General features: G+C 34.4%; 1 protein-coding gene across 1 annotated transcript in view; it reads right to left on the minus strand.

Annotated features, from left to right (window-relative positions):
• Positions 1-336: 336 nt before the first annotated feature.
• The window catches only part of LOC100373547 (uncharacterized), a 30,478-nt gene continuing 10,708 nt past the window's right edge, over positions 337-20,106 (minus strand). Inside the window, exons 3-8 of the mRNA XM_078012408.2 lie at positions 13,880-14,071; positions 8,799-8,976; positions 7,990-8,123; positions 1,823-1,964; positions 1,179-1,345; positions 337-946 (exon numbers count right to left, since the gene is read on the minus strand). Coding sequence (XP_077868534.1) covers positions 807-946; positions 1,179-1,345; positions 1,823-1,964; positions 7,990-8,123; positions 8,799-8,976; positions 13,880-14,071 — 953 coding nt within the window. The 3' untranslated portion in view covers positions 337-806. The remainder of the gene's footprint in view (positions 947-1,178; positions 1,346-1,822; positions 1,965-7,989; positions 8,124-8,798; positions 8,977-13,879; positions 14,072-20,106) is intronic.

Below are 20,106 nucleotides of genomic sequence, written 5' to 3' on the forward strand. Positions count from 1 at the left end.
TATCCATTTTTTGTGTTGCATTATCAACTTTAAGTATGAACATGATTGTGAAGGCATTTCAGAGATACAGCTCCGAACAGCATTTGTTGAAATTAAATATGGTCTAAAAAACATAATGATCAAGGGTTCGTTATGTGCAACGTATGTACTACGTTTAAACAAATCCATCCATACACAACCAGGATCTAGCTCAAGAATGATATAAATGCTTGAATGATGAATTTTAACCATAAAAATGGCCATCATTCAGCCAACTCGAATCGGATCGTGTAACGAATGGACGTGGATATGTATCCCAAGATGTATGGTGTATTGCAGATTAGTAATCCAACATGGTAAAACGAGTCAATACTTTTGTAATTTATTGTTTCATAGTAAGTACAATGTATTATGTCAATACATGTTATTCATAATAGAAGTCAAATACATAAATATACCAGGAGTTAGTCTTTCATCTCACAAAGCATCGAGAATCGGCCACTTATTTCTAGTTTAAGCCAATTATGTCATAAATTGAAATGAGAGACAAGATAACTTGTTCAGAATTTAAGTGAGTGTTTCATAGTCCAATATTAAATGCAATTCATTAAATACATTGTCTTGAGTACAAGGTCAATGTAATATATTGTAATATTGAAGCAGATTTTTCAAGAAATGCAACTTGTCATTTTGTCTTAAGTAATCTATGTAGATGTGTGTGCACAATCACACTTATAACACTCAACAGAATACAAACCCAGAATATATGTATAATGGAGTGTCATGAAAATTAAAACAGAGCACAATTACTGTGCAGTCACTCCCTGTCAGCTAGAGCCCATACCAGCAGTGCAGCCGAAACAATGATTATCAACAGCAATTCGCACATCAATCAAATCATCACACGATTCGATATCGTGTACATTCAGGAAATTTGACTTCAATCGATCCAGATGATCACTTCGCCCTGAGTAAAAAAAACAAAAAAAAAACAAATTGATAATAATAAGAAAACCACCCAAATTGTCTACATCTTTAATGACATACTCCAATCGTATTTAATATAAATTATTGTAATTCAAACAATGATATATATATATATATATATATATATATATATAATTGAATAAATCAGTAATCCGTAATTAGGAAACCTCCATTCATCCAGGCAGTGAATTCGGTGAATTTATTCAACATACCATGAACTTTCTTTGTACTAATGCCAATATCCAACTGTTGATTAAAGTCACAATCAAATAGCTGCCCATTCCAATTGACACTCAGTGTATTATAGCACATTAAACCTGGCACTGTAGCAGGATTAAAGTTCCTAACCAATACATCCATATAGTCTTGTAATTCATTTCTCCATGTAAGAAATTAAAAACATACTAAGTATTATATGCTATATACAAATTTCGTTTCAGTACACAAAATCTACAATATAAAGTATATTTCAATGAAAAACAAAAAAACTTTGCATCATATTTACAAGTGGTATTTTGACAAGTTGAAAACAGATGCACCAAAATACTCGGGGTAGGATTGAGTGAGTACATTTTCATCAATCAGTTGATATGATATAAAATTCTCATATTTGTATTTGTAATTCTTACTAATTTATTGGCAAGACTTTAAGTTCTCACCAACTGAAGAGTATCATAATTCCCAGCAGACTGAAGCAATTTTTTTTTCAATTATTTATTTTTATTTTCAAGTTTAATACAGCAGTCAACTTCGAGCACACATATTCACACATTCTTCAAAGTTGCATTTTCAAACCAATGTTAGTCAATCAGAAACTTAAAGTTCAACAATTATAAACAAGACAAGGGATCAATACCTTCTGTATAAGAAATCAGCAAATCTTTTAATTGGCATGTTAGTAATGGTGAAGAGTTTGTTAAATTCAATACCAAACATATTCCATAATTCCTCTCGATACTTCTCTTCCAATTGCTTCTGACCCGGTGGCAGGAATGCCCCTACAAAATAATAATCTATTATACATCTGTCACTATATCGACTCAAGTTACAGCCTGCTTTAAGTGTGCAGTATTACACATCAGTATCTGCCTAATACCATATTAAGAAATGTTAATTCCAAATATGGAACAATTACGTGATTTTTCTAAGATGGCAAATATTTTTGAAAACATATTCATCGCTAGAAAGTTGCAATAATCCTAATCATTTTGCTCAGTTAATTGGTTAGATCAAAAGATAGATTATTAAACAGTATACATGTATTATTATTATTCAAAATGTTGGTATTTACATCAACACAAGAATGCATGAACAAATATTACATTTTATCTTATGAACAACTGGGTCATTCCTAATATTTTGATTGTGGCAACATTTAGTGGAATTGTTGTTGAAAATTATGTTGAAAAAAAAAGTTTTTCCTCCCTGAATAAAGAATTCTGTTCAGTTTTTTTCCAACTTATTTTGACTCAATAGGCCAACAGTTCATTGTTAAATTTTACCAAGGATGTTTATTTGACCATAATCTTTAGACGACCCCGATTTACAGCACCTTGCATGCAGAGTTGTTCTTTTTTCTAAATTTTGTATTAAACTTTTAAGTATCAATATGTGTAAGAGTGCTGTGAACATTGAGAGAAATGTTTTTCTTGTATTAAAAATAATGGAAAAGATCCTGGAAATGTCACTAACAGTGATGTTCCCACGAAAGAACAAGCCATGCATGGCACAGTCCCCGTTAGTTATCAAATTTGAGATATATAGTTATGTTTATAGTAATATAGCTGAAATATAACCATGTCAGGAATATGATTTTTTTAACATTAAAATGATTGACATTTGTATCTGATCCTCAAACAAGTACTTGTCCATATTGAGAGATATTACTCTGGAACAGCATTCAAAATCAGCCATTTTGAATACATGTATATATATATATAACATGATGTATAACGAATATATAAAATTTGAATATAATCAGTCAAAGTATTTAAGAGATATGGCTCTAGAAGCCCAATCATTAAAACAAAATGGCCGCCAGTCAGCTATTTTGAATCCAATCTGAAAATAAAATGACATGCATCAGGAACCTGTAATGTCTAATGTGTGTTATAAGTTTGAACAAAATCCATCCATAAATGCAAGAAATGCTTGATATTCAAGGATTTTTTTAGCACAAAAATAGCACACTTTGAAAAAGATCATCAAACCAATATATCCGTATATCTGTGACATGATGTATAACGAATATTAAAAATTTGAACATAATCAGACAAAACAAGTCAGACATATGGGTCTGGAAACCCATTCATTAAAACAAATTGGCTGCCAGACAGCCATTTTGAATCTGATCTGAAAAATAAAATGACGTGCATCAGGAACCCGTAATGTCTAATGTATGTACCAAGTTTGAACAAAATCCATCCATAAATGCCAGAAATGCTTGATATTTGATGATTTTTTAGCACAAAAATGACAACCATTCGGCCATTTTGAATAGGATCGTCAAACTAATATATCTATGACATGATGTATAATGAATATTTAAAATTTGAACATAATCAGTCAAAACAATATATTGGAGATATGGCACGAGAACCACATTGATTAATACAAAATGGCCGCCAGTCGGCCATTTTGAATGTTATCTGAAAAACAAAATTATTTGCATCAAGGTCCCATAATGTCTAATGTATATACCAAGTTTGAGCAAAATCCATCTGTAAACAGCCGAGAAATGGTTGCTTTTTATGATTTTTTAGCACAAACATGGCCGCCATTCGGCCATCTTGAATCAGATCGTAAAACAAAATGATGTGCATCAAGGTCCTATAATGTCCAACGTTTATACAAGGTTTGAACAAAATCCATCTGTAAACAACCGGGAAATGCTCGATTTTGATGATTTTTAGCACAAAAATGGCCGCCATTCGGCCATCTTGAGTCAGATCATGAAACAAATTGACGTGCATATGTATGATATCATGTATGATGTATGTGTGAAGTTTGATTGTGATTGGTCCAGGCATTTTTAAGATACAGGTCCGGATGCACGCACAGACGCACGCACGCACGCACGCACGCACACACGCACGCACGGATGTCAAAACATAAGTTCCTGTTTTCGGACTGTGTCCGAACGGGGACTAATTAAAGAAAGCCTAGAAAGAACTCCTGTGTGCTGAAGATATTGGAGGCATGAAGTACAAATAAGGAATAATGTATTTACTATATATATTTACAGTTAGAACATTAGCTTCTATTAGAGCAAAACAAATATAAAAATATAACTGTAAGCAATGATCAGGAATCAAGTAGATAGGGATTAACAATAATAAATATTTAATGAAGTCATGACTATATATGATGACTTGATATGTTGGTCATATATCTTTTCAGACAACAAAATTATAGCACAAGTTACAGTACTCTGCAACATACTTAAGATATTACAGTTATGCATGTTATTGAGGTCACATGATCATATATAGTCATCTGAAACATTAGTCATATCATGTTGGTTATGCAAAACAGTTAACTAATATGCACAGATTTTTATGTGAAACTGATAAGGTCTGTATATTGTTCCATAGGATCCATGTACCAAGTTTCATTGAAATAGGATGATTAGTCACCGATTAGTACTTGAGATATCAGTGGGAAAGCAAATTAGGTGATTAATAAGCACATACGTTTACCCAAAACAAATTAGATTTGTACATAATCCTAGAGCATATATGTACCATGTTTCATTGAAATGTAATGAATAGTATCGGTACTTGAAATATCAAAGTCAAAAATTTACTAATAATGCAAATTAGGTAATTAACATGCAAAGATATTTGCCTAAAACTAATATAATTCTGAACTCTACTTGTCAAGACGAGTAAATTGATATGCATCTTAATAGGATTGGACCATTTTTGAATTTTTGACAAAAATGGGCAAAAAATGATTTTTAAGTTTGGCATCGCCCCTGACATGAAACCTTGTTATACAAGGACGTGATTTAGCATAGATGCCTGCTTGTAACAAAACATAGTTGAACTCTGGTGGCCTTGCCCTTTGTTATATAATATAATTCCCTTTATCATAGTTTGTTTCAATATAAATATGCATTGTCATAATTAATTTTGAATACAAACAAGTTTTAGGGTTGAACCAACAGTGGGGAATCAGTCTACCGAATGTCCTTAAAAGATGTAAATATCTTACAAAAACATTGGTGCCTTATTTGTTTAATTATTTTAAGGAACATAATTTCCAGCTTTATTCAAAGTAATTCAGATATTTTAGAATAAAAACAAATGTCTCATTGCAAAAAAAAGTGCTGCATTTAGAATGCAGATTCATAAAACATGCAAGATAACAGAAAAATTTAGCTGGCTTTAGTCCAAGTATTTTGTACAGGTGTCTGTCAAAAATTAATGATTCACTGAGACAAATATGAACTGCCTTATTGTGTGTCTACTGTATTATATGAAAAGTAAAAAAAAACACCCTTTATGAATAGCTATCATGTTGCAAACTCTGCTTTGTATGCAAATCAACTTAAATAGTTGGTGTCCAGTGGAGGGAGAAGTCAACAGTACTGTTGCCTCCTGAGAATCTACATCTTCAAACACTGCAATCTTTGAAGTGCGTTTTTAAACTAGTATTATAAAAACTCTATCATTCTGTTCTAATAGCTGAAACATATTTCTGTGAGTTTTCATTTGTCGAATGAACTGTTTGTCAAATACAGAATACATAAATTTTAGAATAATTTTCTTTTTAAAATGTGGATGAAATGTTTTGCTTTTATGTATTGTTTCTGATTTGATAACTTTGAACTAAACAGATTTTCTATTAGCTTCAGATCTTGATCAAAGTTAGGCACCCAGTTCATAGGAGTGCTTATATTGATTTGCTGACATCTTGTTTTCTGTAAAGATTTTATTGGTAGGTTTGCAAATGTGTATCAGACTGTGCAATCTCTCCATGAGTTGGTTTTAAAACCCAGTATGGGATTCTGAGATACATTACCAAGGATATTATTACAAGATAAATCATTTGCTTCATTGAACACATACAACAATGCATATTTCCACTGAGATCAGTGACCTTTGATGTGTATCACCAGTGATTAGTCAAGTAGAAACAGTCAAAATATTTTATCAGATTTTCTCAATTTTTGCATGATATTTTCATACAGGACATCTGTTGTTCAAACTCAGGGAAGACTTTATACTGATGAATAAGGTGACCAAGTTTGATAAAGTTTGGAATAGAATTAGTAAAGTTATTATGCACACAATAACAATTATTAACGACGACGACGACGACAACAACAACAACAACAACAACGCCGGACAAAATTTTTCCCTTAATATACCTTTCCTTTCCATCTTTGATGGTACGGGCAAGGTAAAAATGCCAAACAAACATTTTTTTGAACACTTTTCTACCTTCTGCTGGCTGTCTGGCTCATTAGCGCAGAGCATCTATGTACCAAGTTTCAGAGTAAGCGGTTCTTTAGATATCAGTGGAACAGACGCACACACACATACACATCTAATCTATGTTGTTACAATACACATTGGATTAACTTTTAATATAGTTGAATGAAGTTTTAATAACTTATGTTATGTTTAGATTAAAGGGCAACTCACTATAGGGTCGTGATTTAATTTGTGTTCAATTAAACTCAATGCAATTGCAATTATATATAGAATTGCATTTTAATTGAAGTTTAATGAAAATGCAAAGTAGAAAAAACATCATACATCCTGTAACATAGAAATGTTTACAAAGCTTCGGATTAGTATAGGGGGTAGGTACAGTTATATTAAATTTTATATAAAGTTGACCATACCTCCCCCCTTTACAAACCCCAAGCTATGCAAACTTGTCTTAAATTTTATTATATATTCATATAAAAAAACGTTGAGTAGACACACACACACGGCACACATACACAAACATGAGCCGGTATGCTGGTTGGCGTTCAGCTCTGCTTAAAAAACAAACAACATATTTTCGGCTGTTTCAATGGTAGGACGTGAAGCTAACTTATGCTTATAACTAAAACCGAGTCCAACATACAAAGTTCGCAAAATGCATTCAGTCTTCAGAAGTCACTTCACTTTATTACTAGCATGTATTTTTGCTCTTATAATTATTATATTCACGCAAGTTGACCCCTTAACCTATATTTCAATAAGATGACAAATTTTCTACTGTTTTGCAATGGTATTTTCTAGATTCTTTGAACGCAGCATTTACAGTTCATTCAAAGGTCAAAGTTGTTTTGGGACTTATGTTGATAAAGTGTAACAATGTCGACACCGGTGATCTCTCGTCAGTGCGCAACTAAAAAGCATGATCATTTGAACACTGCTAATACAAGACTGGTATAATAATTTGGGGCGAAAGTATTAAAAAAATCATTTTCTTTTTTGGCTGTTGCCATGGCAATGGTGGGTCAGGAATTTTTTTCTGATTTTACCAATCAACTAGAGTGATGGTATGACCTGCCTGCCAAGTTGAAGCAAAATTGGCCCAGCTAAAAAAAATTACAGAAGAATTAATACGTGAAGACACAGAAAATCACAAGCACACACACACACACATAGTGATTTTAATGGCAATCCTCACAGAGAGGATTGCCAGCATACAGACAGATGCACTAACTGCAAAGACTTCTTTTGTGTGCTACCCTGCATGATTTTTGTATCTAAATTGACCAACTATTAACTATCTGTGTCTGAAGAATCTTCAAGATGATTAAATGTAGCAGAAAAGATTGTGACTGTATGTGAATAATATGCAAGCCTGTCGGCAGTTTTGTTCCTGGTGTGACACACTTGAACTAACAAGTTTGAGACCTTGAAAACATTGAATTCTGATGTGTACGCTAAAAAATACATTATTAACCCCTACAAGCTACAAACACATGGTTGATATTTTAAAGCATTGTAACCTTTATGTAAGAAATGTATTTACAATTATCAGGTACTTATTCAGTTATTGATGCATACTCACCTAATGGGTTGTACACTAAGTCTAAGTCTAGACCAGATCCTGGTTTACCATACCCCAGGGAATTCAACAGTAATAAAGAGCGGATACTTTTATCAAAAACTCCACTACCTCTCTGTAAATTAACATTCTTTTTACTACAAACAATACAAAGATTGAAAATGAAAGATTAAAAAAGTTATACATGTATATCAAAATAGGTCATTACATCATCCTACCAAAAGAGGGCAGTATACATAATAGTGATTCATGATGAAATTCTTCAATTTATATTAGTTTTAACTCTCATGTGGTCAAGTCAATGTAAAAGTACATAGAGCTGACAGTATTATGGTTAGTCTCAATATTTGTCATATCCATTAAGTGTAACAATGTTGTATAGTTGATAATAGCATTTGTTACCATAACAACAAAACAAAAATTATCCCTATGATATAAACAAATGTGTAAGAGGTCCACCCATATAAAATATCAAAGATAAAGTCAACAATTTCATTTTTTCCCAAATATATTCATTAAATTAAGAGAATATAAGGCATCACAAGATGTCCACCAAGGTGTCTACATATAAAATATCAACGCAACTAGGCTAGGCATTTTAAAGAAGTAGAAAAAGACTTTTTCACTAAAAATGATGAAAATATTCAGCAAGATTTGAAGATCACAAAAACGAACAAATCTGAGAGAGGTATACCCAATATACTGCATGAGTATCAAAGCAAGTGGACTTGCAGTTTTCAAAAAATTATGAAACACGCCCCCATTGATATTATTATCAGTTTACTTTGTTTATTTTCAATCAAAATACTTACCTGTAACTTGGCAATGACGCAACGATCTGAATCTGATTAGCTGCAAGGAATTCAGCAGTATCCTCTTGCCCTGGTTCTAATAGTGCAGTTAGGTTACACCTATCTAATACCTTTTTGCCTAACTCTCTGGCAGACTTAGCAAGATAACGGAACTCATTGCACAGTTCTGGGGCACCACCTGTGAAGAAGTTTACAGTGTCTATAACAATGTAATGGACTTTGTTTTGGTGTTTTTATATGTACGTTGTAATATATTTCTAATGTAAATTCCTGAATAGTATTATATTAATTATATTCTACATATATATACTTGACATGCATGTGTGTCTTCTAAATTAAATTTATAAATTATTAAACGTAATTCAAGAAACTCATTTGATTTTCAGAAAAAGTTACTTACTTTTTTTATACATATATAAAAAGAAACAATTTATATTCGTTGATACATGCATATTTTCTGGTTAAAACAAATTTCTTTCTGCTGAAATTTCTTTTACAAACAAAAATTTTTCAGAACTTTTTCAGAATTAATTTTGACACTTAATTTTATTTAATTGTATTAGAATAAATAAATACACAAATTATTGGCAGCTCATTAATTTCATCCATCTTCTGTGAGGTACGAATTTATGTTTATTTATATTCATGAATATTTTTTTCAACATCAATAATACTTGTACGTAATACTTATTCCATTAAGGATGTAGTACATTTTTTTATGGCACATGCTAATCAAAGTGAACTTTTTATACTTTATTACAATCTATAACAATGTTTAATTATTCTATGGAAATTTCATACAGTGGTCAAAATTAACAACCCACATTGTTATAAATTACTAAATTTGCATATTTGCATAGATTTTAAATAATTAATAAATCACAGTCAAGTATGAAATAATTTTTGAAAATCTTTACATTGTCACACGCAGCGTAATATTACCGTAATTGGTATAGTACAGGTGTGATGGTTCAAATATCAAAATGGCAACAGTAACAAAAAGACTTCCCTGGCGGCGATGATAACATACGAACACGGAGCCAACAGATGAGGTTTCAACTGGTACTGGTATTATTATACTCTGCAAACATCAAGTACAATAACGTGGTAAAACTCCACTACTCCAATAACTAGATACTTAAACTCCAATACAATTCTCCGATCTGATCTCAGTGCTGAACAACTCCCCTATATATACCCGCACTGTCTATAAATAGACCATTACATCAGCATACATAATGAGTCTTGAGCTTACTACAAATTTCTAGAATGTTCCATTACCTTCCATTGCCTCCTACAGTGTTCTATTACCTATTCAACCAGTTTCTAAAAAAATATAGAATATTCCACCCAGACACAGTACGGTTCTAGAACATTCTCAGTGACATGGAAGTGGTAAATAAGTCGTATGCGACATGCCTCCCCTCTCAAGAATATTATAACATATAATATTACATGACTAGCAACGACGTCAATAATACGAATATGATAACAATTTCAAATAAAACAACAATACAATATATCAAATCGAACTGAATAAAGCTCTGAGTACATAAATTCGAAAATCACATACAGTAAAATATAATAAAATATGAAATATAATCATAGACGAATAACATTCTACTATACTGTTCAAAAGTTCCTCAGTCCATGAATCTACTCAGGTAGTCCGCTACCACATTGTCCCGTCCAGGAATCTCCTCAACAGTTTCGGCACAACCACTTGACGTACCGTCTAGCCTCCTGGAACTGAACGATCCCGATACACACGATATAGCAAGCCTCCATATACCTGGAACTCGGTTGTATGGTGCCCTCTCACTTCTGGTTCCCTCTTATTATAATACTTCTTCAACGATGTGTCTGCTTGCTGCATCTCGATTAATTTGTCTTTTGTTACATGTGCTCCAGTCTTTACATCACACACTTTGAGCGGCTTCAGCTTACCAGATTTCTTCGCTTGCGCTCTGGTTGTTACTGCTCTATTCACATTCCACACTGGATCCGGGTCATCTGGTGGTCTTGCTCCGGGTACATTCCCAACAATTAACTCATAGATTGGGTCATGCACACATAATGCTTCAACCGTGCCTCTCAAATATGGCGTATCAATTTCCACCATGGCGACTGGAACCCTTCTTACAGTACGATCAACCATCAATGTATGACCCATCTTTTTTGTATACTGGTCATCTGGTACCAAGCTCTTCTTGACTATAATGCCATTACACCTAGTGTCTCTCAACATGGTCACAACTGTGTCACCAACCTTCCCTTACCCCACAGGCAAAGTCTTGTCCTCCACAACGCCACTCCTTCCATACATGCACCATTCACAACCTTTAACTGCTCCCCCGATGCTAACAACAAATGGTCCTTCTCAATCATTCTAGGCACATCACTGCTAATTTGAACAGCACAGCTAGCACTGATATTAGACTCCTCTTTAACCACTGCAGCTGCACCAGTAGTAGTGCTGGGTTTGACACTCTTTCTTTCTTGACCCCTGTGTTGTACACTATGACAGAACTTAGCCACATGTCCTATGGCACCACACTGAAGACACTGTTCACCTTTGTCATGGTTGACATCAGTAACGCGGGATGGACATTGTGCTGCTCGATGACCAACACCCTGACATACATAACACCGGATACTACTACCCTGTCCCACATCAGTATTTCTAATGGCAGTCTTATTATCGTTACGCCTCACCTGGTCCTTCGTAGATTACTGTCGACCATGTGCTACTAGGTACTGTTTTGCTATTACTGCCAACTCATCTAAATCTTTGGGTGCTCTTTCTTTAAGATAAACTGCAAGATCTCTTGTACAGGCACCAATAAACTGCTCCTTCACCATCAAGTCGGTAACACCATCATATGTTGCTGCAGTGCCTGACAACTCAACCCATTGAGCAAAATAATTCCTAAGCTGCACAATTAACTGGTCAGGACTCTCTGAACTTTCAGGTTTAATTTCACGGAATCGCTTCCTGTACCCATCTTCTGTGAAATCGTATTTTGTCAACAGCGCCACCTTCACACGATCATAGTCAACTGCATCAGTGTTGGACATCCTGGAATATACTTCCACTGCTCTACCAGTCAACAGCGCACTCAATTTTGTGGCCCATCCATTTCTATGCCAACTCGCATTCGTTGCAAACCTCTCAAACCGCAATAAATAAATATCAAGTTCGTCCTTACCATCAACAAATGCAGGCAACTTTGGTGACTGTGCATCACTGACCACATTTCGCTGACCGCTAAAATCAGCCTGTTGGAGCCCCGGCATTGCTGCTTGCAGCTCTAATTTCCTCAACTCAAATTCTCTTTCCTTTTCTCGCTGTTCTGCTTCCATTCGCAATTTCTCTCTTTCGCCTGCTTCCGCTTCCAGCCGTAACTTTTCCTTTCTTTCCTCAATCTCCATTTTCCTTACCTCTGCTTCCCTTTCCTTTTCTCGCTGTTCTGCTTCCGCTTCCAGCCGTAACTTTTCCTTTCTTTCCTCAATCTTCATTTTTCTCACCTCTACTTCTATTTCCATTTTTTCCTTTCTCTCTTCCCTCGCCGCTTGTCTGTCAGCCCGCTGAGAACTCAATTGCTCCAAAATAAATTTCCTTTTGTCTTCTCCAGTCATTTCCAGTTCATCCGCCCATTCCATCAACTCTTGTTTCGACATATCTTTTATCTCGCTGGCCATGTTGTCTTCTATATGTCTTCACTGTTCCCGGACGAGCCCCCAGATGTCACATGCAACGTAATATTACCGTAATTGGTAATAGTACAGGTGTGATGGTTCAAATACCAAAATGGCAACAGTAACAGAAAGACTTCCCTGGCGGCGATGATAACATGCGAACACAGAGCCAACATATGAGGTTTCAACTGATACTGGTATTATTATACATCAAGTACAATAACGCAGTAAAACTCCACTACTCCAATAACTAGATACTTAAACTCCAATACAATTCAACGAGATCTCCGATCTGATCTCAGTGCTGAACAACTCCCCTATATATACCCGCACTGTCTATAAATAGACCATTACATCAGCATACATAATGAATGAGTCTTGAACTTACTACAAATTTCTAGAATGTTCCATTACCTTCTATTGCCTCCTACAATGTTCTATTACCTATTCAACCAGTTTCTAAAAAAATATAGAATATTCCACCCAGACACAGTACAGTTCTAGAACATTCTCAGTGACATGGAAGTGGTAAATAAGTCGTATGCGACATACATGCTTACCTATAATTTACAGTTTACTTGGTGTCAAAACATTAGTCACAGAAGATTTCATGACCATTTAAAAAAATAATGCAACAACTTTACTATTCACCTATTGATATGCAAATTAGCATTTTTCATCAATTGATATGCAAATTAGCATTTATCTATTTATCTTTGTTTTAATTTTGACATCAAAATGATCAATCAAACGAGTACTACTCATCAGATTTCTTCATTTTTTTAGAAATTGTAGACAGGGTATATATGAACAATACCTCATCAGCAATTCCTGTTAAATTTTTGCATTCCAAAGATTTCATTCTCTGAATGTAAAGATAAGCAACATATTCTGGTAAAAATGCAAAAATAAACATTTAAAAGAAAAAGAAATTTTGTACAAAATCTCTGTGACTGTTATGTTTCTTGTGTTTTATTCAACATTTTTCAAAAAAAAAATGCAGTCCGTTATATTTTCTTCAAAATACTTCAATAAAGGAATTATTTACCGTGACCACATGAAGGTTGTATCTAATGTAACATTGATTTTACATTAATGTGAATAATGTGCTATCAGATATGGTTTCAAATAAAAATATGAAAATAATTTCTCACAAAATAGTCCCTTTTATAGTCTGCACTTTCCTTCAGAAGATTGGGACAAAAAATAGTCAAATTTTTTGAGTAAAAACATAAAATTTACTAAAATTTTGTTGGCTCCAAAATTAGGGTTCATTTCTAGAAATATTGAAGAATATAAGAAAATAGTGCAAAAAAATTGGGCGAGAAATTCTGGTGGTGAAAAGGTTAAAGGCAGCTGTCTTAACAAACAGAACTGAATACCTGTTAGATCCAGAGTGTGAACAGAAGGACTGTTCTTCAGAAGTTCAAGGCACTTTTCAGCAGTTTCTTTGTTCATCATTTCTTTCCTCTTAGGTGAAGACTCTACATGGCAATGGCTGCAAACCTGGTTACAATATAAACCAATGTTTAGCTGCAGAACTTCAACTGATTTCCTTTTAAGAAGTCCTTCAACTGAAAAATAAATGTTTAAGGATACAATATGTAACAGTTTTTACTGTGCCTATTATACTATCGGTTTACCAATATTATTTAACTCAAAAGTAGTTGCTTCTAAATTCTAAAGTAAAAATGCTTCAGTATAATAATCAAAGAAAGCTTAGAAAGAACTCCCATGTGCTGAGAGTATTGGAGACACATTAAATATAATTTGAAATTACTTAGCTGAAAACTAATTATGCAAATCAGAAAATTAACATGAACAGATTTGATTGTAAAACTAATGAGGTCTGCGCAATGTAACAAAAACTCTATGTACCAAGTTTAATTGAAATGTGATTAGAACCAAAAAATTATGAATTATTATGCTAATTAGGGAAATAATATGACCAGAGTTTTACCCCAAACTAATTAGGTTTGTACATTGTCCTAGAGCATCTTTGTACTAAGTTTCATTAAAATGGAAATTAGTACTTTAGATATCAGTGTGAAAGCTTAAAATTGGTTAATTATGCAAATTGGGTAATTAATATGTACAGATTTTAACCCACAATTATCCAGGTCTGTCTATTGTCCTACAGCATCCATGTATAAACATTCATTGATATGTGATGATTAGTACCCGAGATATCAGTGTGAAAGTTGTAAATTGGTTAATTATGCAAATTAGGTGATTAATATGCACAAATATTTACCAAAAACTAATTGGGTCTCTGTATAATTCTAGATTCATTGAAATGTGATGATTAGTACTTTAGATATCAGTAGAAAAGCAGAACATTAATTATGCAAATTAGGTAATTAATATGCACAATTATTTACCCTGAAACTAATCAGGTCTCTGCATAGTCCTAAAGGATCTATGTACCAAGTTTCATTGAAATGCGATGATTAGTACTTGAGATACCCGTGGAAAAGCTGAAAATTAACTAATTATGCAAATTAGGTGATTAATATACACAAATATTTATCCGAAACAATCAATCTCTGCATAGTCCTTGAGTATGTAAGTACCAAGTTTCATTGAAATGTAATGCTCACTACTTATATCAAAAGCTGAAAATTAATTAATTATGCAAATTAGGTAATTATATGTACTGATATTACCATAAAAACTATCAGGTCTGTGCAGTGTCATATGACATCTATGTACCAAGTTTCATTGAAATGTGATGATTAGTACTTGAGATATCAGTGGAAAAACTGAAAATTGACTAATCATTATGCAAATTAGGTAATTAGTATCCACGGATTATTACCAAAAACTAATCAAAACCTAGCATTAGTTCAGAGCATCTATGTACCAAGTTTCATCAAATTCCAATGAGTGGTTGTTTAGATATCAGTGGAACAGTCATGGAACCACTAACAAATAGCTAATTATCATGCAAATTAGGTAATTAATATGCACGGATTTTTACCAAAAACTAATCAAATCTGCGCATATGTTCAGAGCATCTATGTACCAAGTTTCATCAAAATCCAATGAGTGGTTCTTTAGATATCAGTGGAACAGTCATAGAGCAGCTAAAAATTAGCTAATTATCATGCAAATTAGGTAATTAACGAGCATGGATTTTTAACAATACCTAATCAAATCTGCGCATTGGCCCAGAGCATCTATGCACCAAGTTTCATCAAAAACCGATGTATGGTTCTTGAGATAGCAGTGGAACAGTCGGACACACATACACACATACACACACACACATACAGACACACTAACTGCAAAGACTCCCATTTTGTGCTTCGCACATGGGAGTCAAAAATGATGATGTTGGGTAATTAAAGAGGGAATAAATAGAGCCTAATTTGGTGTTTGTTTTTCTTAAGTTACAGTACTCATTTCGCCCAGCCTCCCGCCCGCTTCCGGATTTCGATCGCTTTTTTTTCGCTCGCTTTGTTCAATTCGACCGCGCAATTTCCGCTTTTTTTTCGACCGCGCAAATCCGGAAGTTTCCGCTCGCGCAATCGATCGCTCGCTCGCTCGCTCGCTCGCTCGCTCGCTCGCCTGACAGAGCAACCGCCCGCATTTACAGTTCATTACCTACTGTTTCATGTACAAGTGTGTCATTTTTGTTTTTATGATGTTAAAATAAGAATAAATACAATCAAAAATTTATAGAACGACCGTTGAAAAAATACGGTGGATCACACGGCCATATAAAATTGGTAATAATACATACGCGTAGCAATAATGTCCACCATAAACAAGATCGAACCAAACATGTGAAATCAAATACGACACTGACACAGACACAACTAATATGAAATAAAACCATTCAATTTTTGGTGGAGAGATAAAAATGTCTACTGTAGAGTATGGTATTCATTGAGTAACCGTGTATAGGGTGACGGTTGTCATGCACGCATGGTTTGGGTTTAACACGGGTCAAGTTGTAGATATGTAAATCTATGGCACCTATAACAATTGAAGAATATCTGCAGGAATAGTAAGACTGTGAAAAAAAAACGACCAATCGATTGTTATAGAATGACAGCAGTGTAAAATTTGTCAAACAAATATAATACTTGCAAATGTAATGTCGGCCAGCGCCCATCTTACTTGTCCGAAGTTGTCGAAGCAGACATCAATGGAGATCGCGTTTTTTAACTAGGCGGCTGGCAAGCGGACTAACACGTTACATAAACTTGTTGAATTACAAGTATGGTTTTTATTTTTGCGCCCAATGTCTCGTTATAAAATAAAGGATTCAAAGTTTGCAGGGTATTCCGTTTTTTGCGAACTCTGGGCGAAATACTTTCATGAGCTGTACGTAGTTCACTTACAGCCAAAACAAAGTCAGCTTGGGCATTAAGTTGTGAGACGCGACAAAACAAACGCTGCCAGTGATAGATTACGTGAATAAAAAAAAACAAAATCAACGCAATCAAAGGCGCCGACCACACGCTTTGGAAATAAATAGAACGCGTTGCTAAGAGGAATCGCACCTGCATCTCGACGACGTCTCCGGTCATGAGCAGGGTTTGCCGCGTCTTAGAAAAATTGAAAGTTAAAAAGGAATCTGTGTCGGGGAACCATTCACAATGTTTGCATGAAAAATCCCCCGCGAAAACCTTTTTTTTTTCTGTTACAAACACTATGGTACCTGAATCCCGATTAATTCATAAATATGAATCGTTAAGGGTCAATTTCCTGCAATCCTTCAAGATTAAATTTGCCTCCGAAAATCTTTCTAACGATGACCTGGAAGATTTCCATGATTGAGTGCCAGCATTTCTGTTCTAAGATTTATTCAGTATAATAATACAAATGTTCACCCCAACAGAGGTGCACATACAGTTTTAGCGACCCGAAGAGCTCATTGTCAACCGAGGCGAAGCACTACGATAAAGACTTTCCGTTCCCAATAAATAATAATAATAACAACAACAAAAATTCTCGTTCCCGACATTATGAAATTCTTTCGTTTTGGGGGAAAAACCCTGAAAAAAAACTGATTTTGACAAGATAATTTAGAAATTGATATTAAGAATAATTCATAACGAAATGTATTCCATATGTACCCATAATTTTTTTTCATAATTACTGATTACACACGAATATTACAGAAAAAAATAATTTGCTATATTATCTATATTTGTGCCTTTTATTTGTCTTGAAACAAACTTACTTGGTAAAATTACTGTATTTTTCTACATAAAAACAAAATAATGTCACAATGTCTTTATTATCATAGCGTTGTTGGTAAAAGTTGAAAATGATACATCCACGTGAACCTGCTTATATGAGATCGAAGGAGTCTCTGTTTTCAACAGCCGTATACATCTAAAACTGTGTCATCGCTAAGTTTCCTTGGTGGACCACGAGCTCTGTTCCTTGTTTGCACGTTATCATGTTCACACAATCGCAGACATTATTTGTAAGGGTGCTCTTTGAAATGGCACATTTTCTCGATGTTTTAGCGAGTACTCCGCGGGTATATGGCTTGTTCTCACATCAGCATAATTTTTCTCGAATTCACTCATCGCTTTCCCACATGCACTTCTCGTTTTTTGCTGCTAGCTTTTTTGCACTCTAATATGTTGTTGTTTTAGTCTTTCTAAACATCGAGTTTATTTTTGACATTCAACGAGATCGCTTGAATTTTGAATTTGATGACGGTTCGAATTTATCCACTTTTACAGTGATCAACATTGCGTTCGAGTAGAGTTACTAGTAATTATAAGCCTGATTTACATTTTTCTTGCGGTGTTTTTCGTCAATGTATTAAATATAAGTGCTTTGGGAAATAACATAATTATATTGCGCGAGTAAAAAAGTTTGGTGAGACTGTCACAACATACTAAAACAGATGTTTTATTTATTTCCAACGCGCATGGTCGGCGCCTCTGATTGCGTTTATTTTGTATTTTTGTTTTCAAAATGTATCACTAGCTGCGATTGTTTTATTTTCCTCAACAAATTAACTGTTCCGAGATCTCTTTCATTTTTCGTCCGGCTGCTGCCAATCCAATAATTCGTCGTCACATGTAATCAGACAAGCGATTAATCGTCACAGTCATTATACTAGTAGTTTAAGTCCAATTGATTTGTAGAAATTCAGCTATGCGATAATTATATGTGCAGTTTTGTTTTGCGCACCCAGACACGATCAAAAGTTAACCAATAGATTTTCTGAACTACAGCATTCGTATTACTTGTGCAAATTGAGTAAGAGTCATAGTGTGAGTTGCGTTCGCAAATAACAAAGTGTCAAATTATTTTGAGCGCCGTTCGGAATAAATTTAGTCAAAATCACACAGAAACACACACACAACACACAAATACTAGTACTCAATAATATCGCGATTGACCAGTCATATAGCTGCTTGAACTACACACACAAGGACGTAAATATGTAAATACAGGTCACAGTTCGACTTGCGTAGCAAACGTTACAATGTGTCAAGTGATTTGAAGGCGTCTTTTTTCCAAAACAGAGAAGCAATAGGCGTTGTATTTTGAATCGTCATTAAAACCTAAATTTATTACGAATAAAAACTTAAGTTTATACATACAATGTACGATCATTGTTACTCCAGCGGTCGGTTGGCAAGCGGACGGTGTTTCTGAAGCCAGTCATAGCAGAAGCGAGCGAGCGAGCGAACAAAAGCGAGCGAGCGAGCGAACAAAAGCGAACGCGAGCGAGCGGAAAAAAAGCGGTCGGTTTCCGGTCGGAAAGCAGCGAGCGGTCGGAAATTAAGCGATAAGCGGTCGGAAAAAAAGCGATAAAAGCGGGAGGTTGGGCGGAATGAGTACTGTATGTATATTGATTATAAATTTAAAAAAAAAAAATTTTAAAAAGTGATTATTATAAGAGTTATGATGATTTAAATATGAGAAACCATAAAACTGTGAAAGACTTCCGTCCACGCCATCTTGCCATAAAGTAAACGCCCACCTGAGGTACAAACAAGAAAGGCAACAATTATGTATAAACAACTTGGGGATTCATAGTTGACTGGATTGGTGAATTAACTTCCAGTCTAGGGAGTTTCGACTTTTATGTTAATGTTTTTTACAAGCTAATCAATATGCAAACATTATGGATGTCCAAATGATCAAGACAGGCATTTTGTTTTCTTTTTCTGTCCACCTGGTTTCTAATAAATCAGTACTGCTTGATGCGTGCAAATTATTTCAAAGTCTGGATGCTGGAGTATGCAATCTTGAGTTCGTAGGTGGTGGTGGAAAAATTTTCATCCATGTATTCACTGGGCTGCATGGGCAAATCAATGGAACAATTGTCACGGGAACACCAAGCAGATTGTTCACAGACTTCCTCGTAATTTGAAATAAAACTATCACCCGAACAAGGGTCTTCGTCGACATTGGAAAGACTCACGTCACTCACACTGGACTGATCTAAATCTTCGCTAAGTTCACATTCTACCCTTACCAAATTGTCCGCCCCAATAGTATATTAATTGTATACATATTCTGTACAAAAAGTATACTTTTTTGAAATTGTGTACATTATTTGTATACAAAATTCATACATACAAGAAAACAGCAGTACATTATTTGTATACACACTTTATACAAA

The sequence above is a fragment of the Saccoglossus kowalevskii genome, chromosome 1 (genome assembly GCF_978046115.1).
Source record: "Saccoglossus kowalevskii chromosome 1, keSacKowa6.1, whole genome shotgun sequence".
NCBI classification, from domain to species: Eukaryota; Metazoa; Hemichordata; class Enteropneusta; family Harrimaniidae; genus Saccoglossus; species Saccoglossus kowalevskii.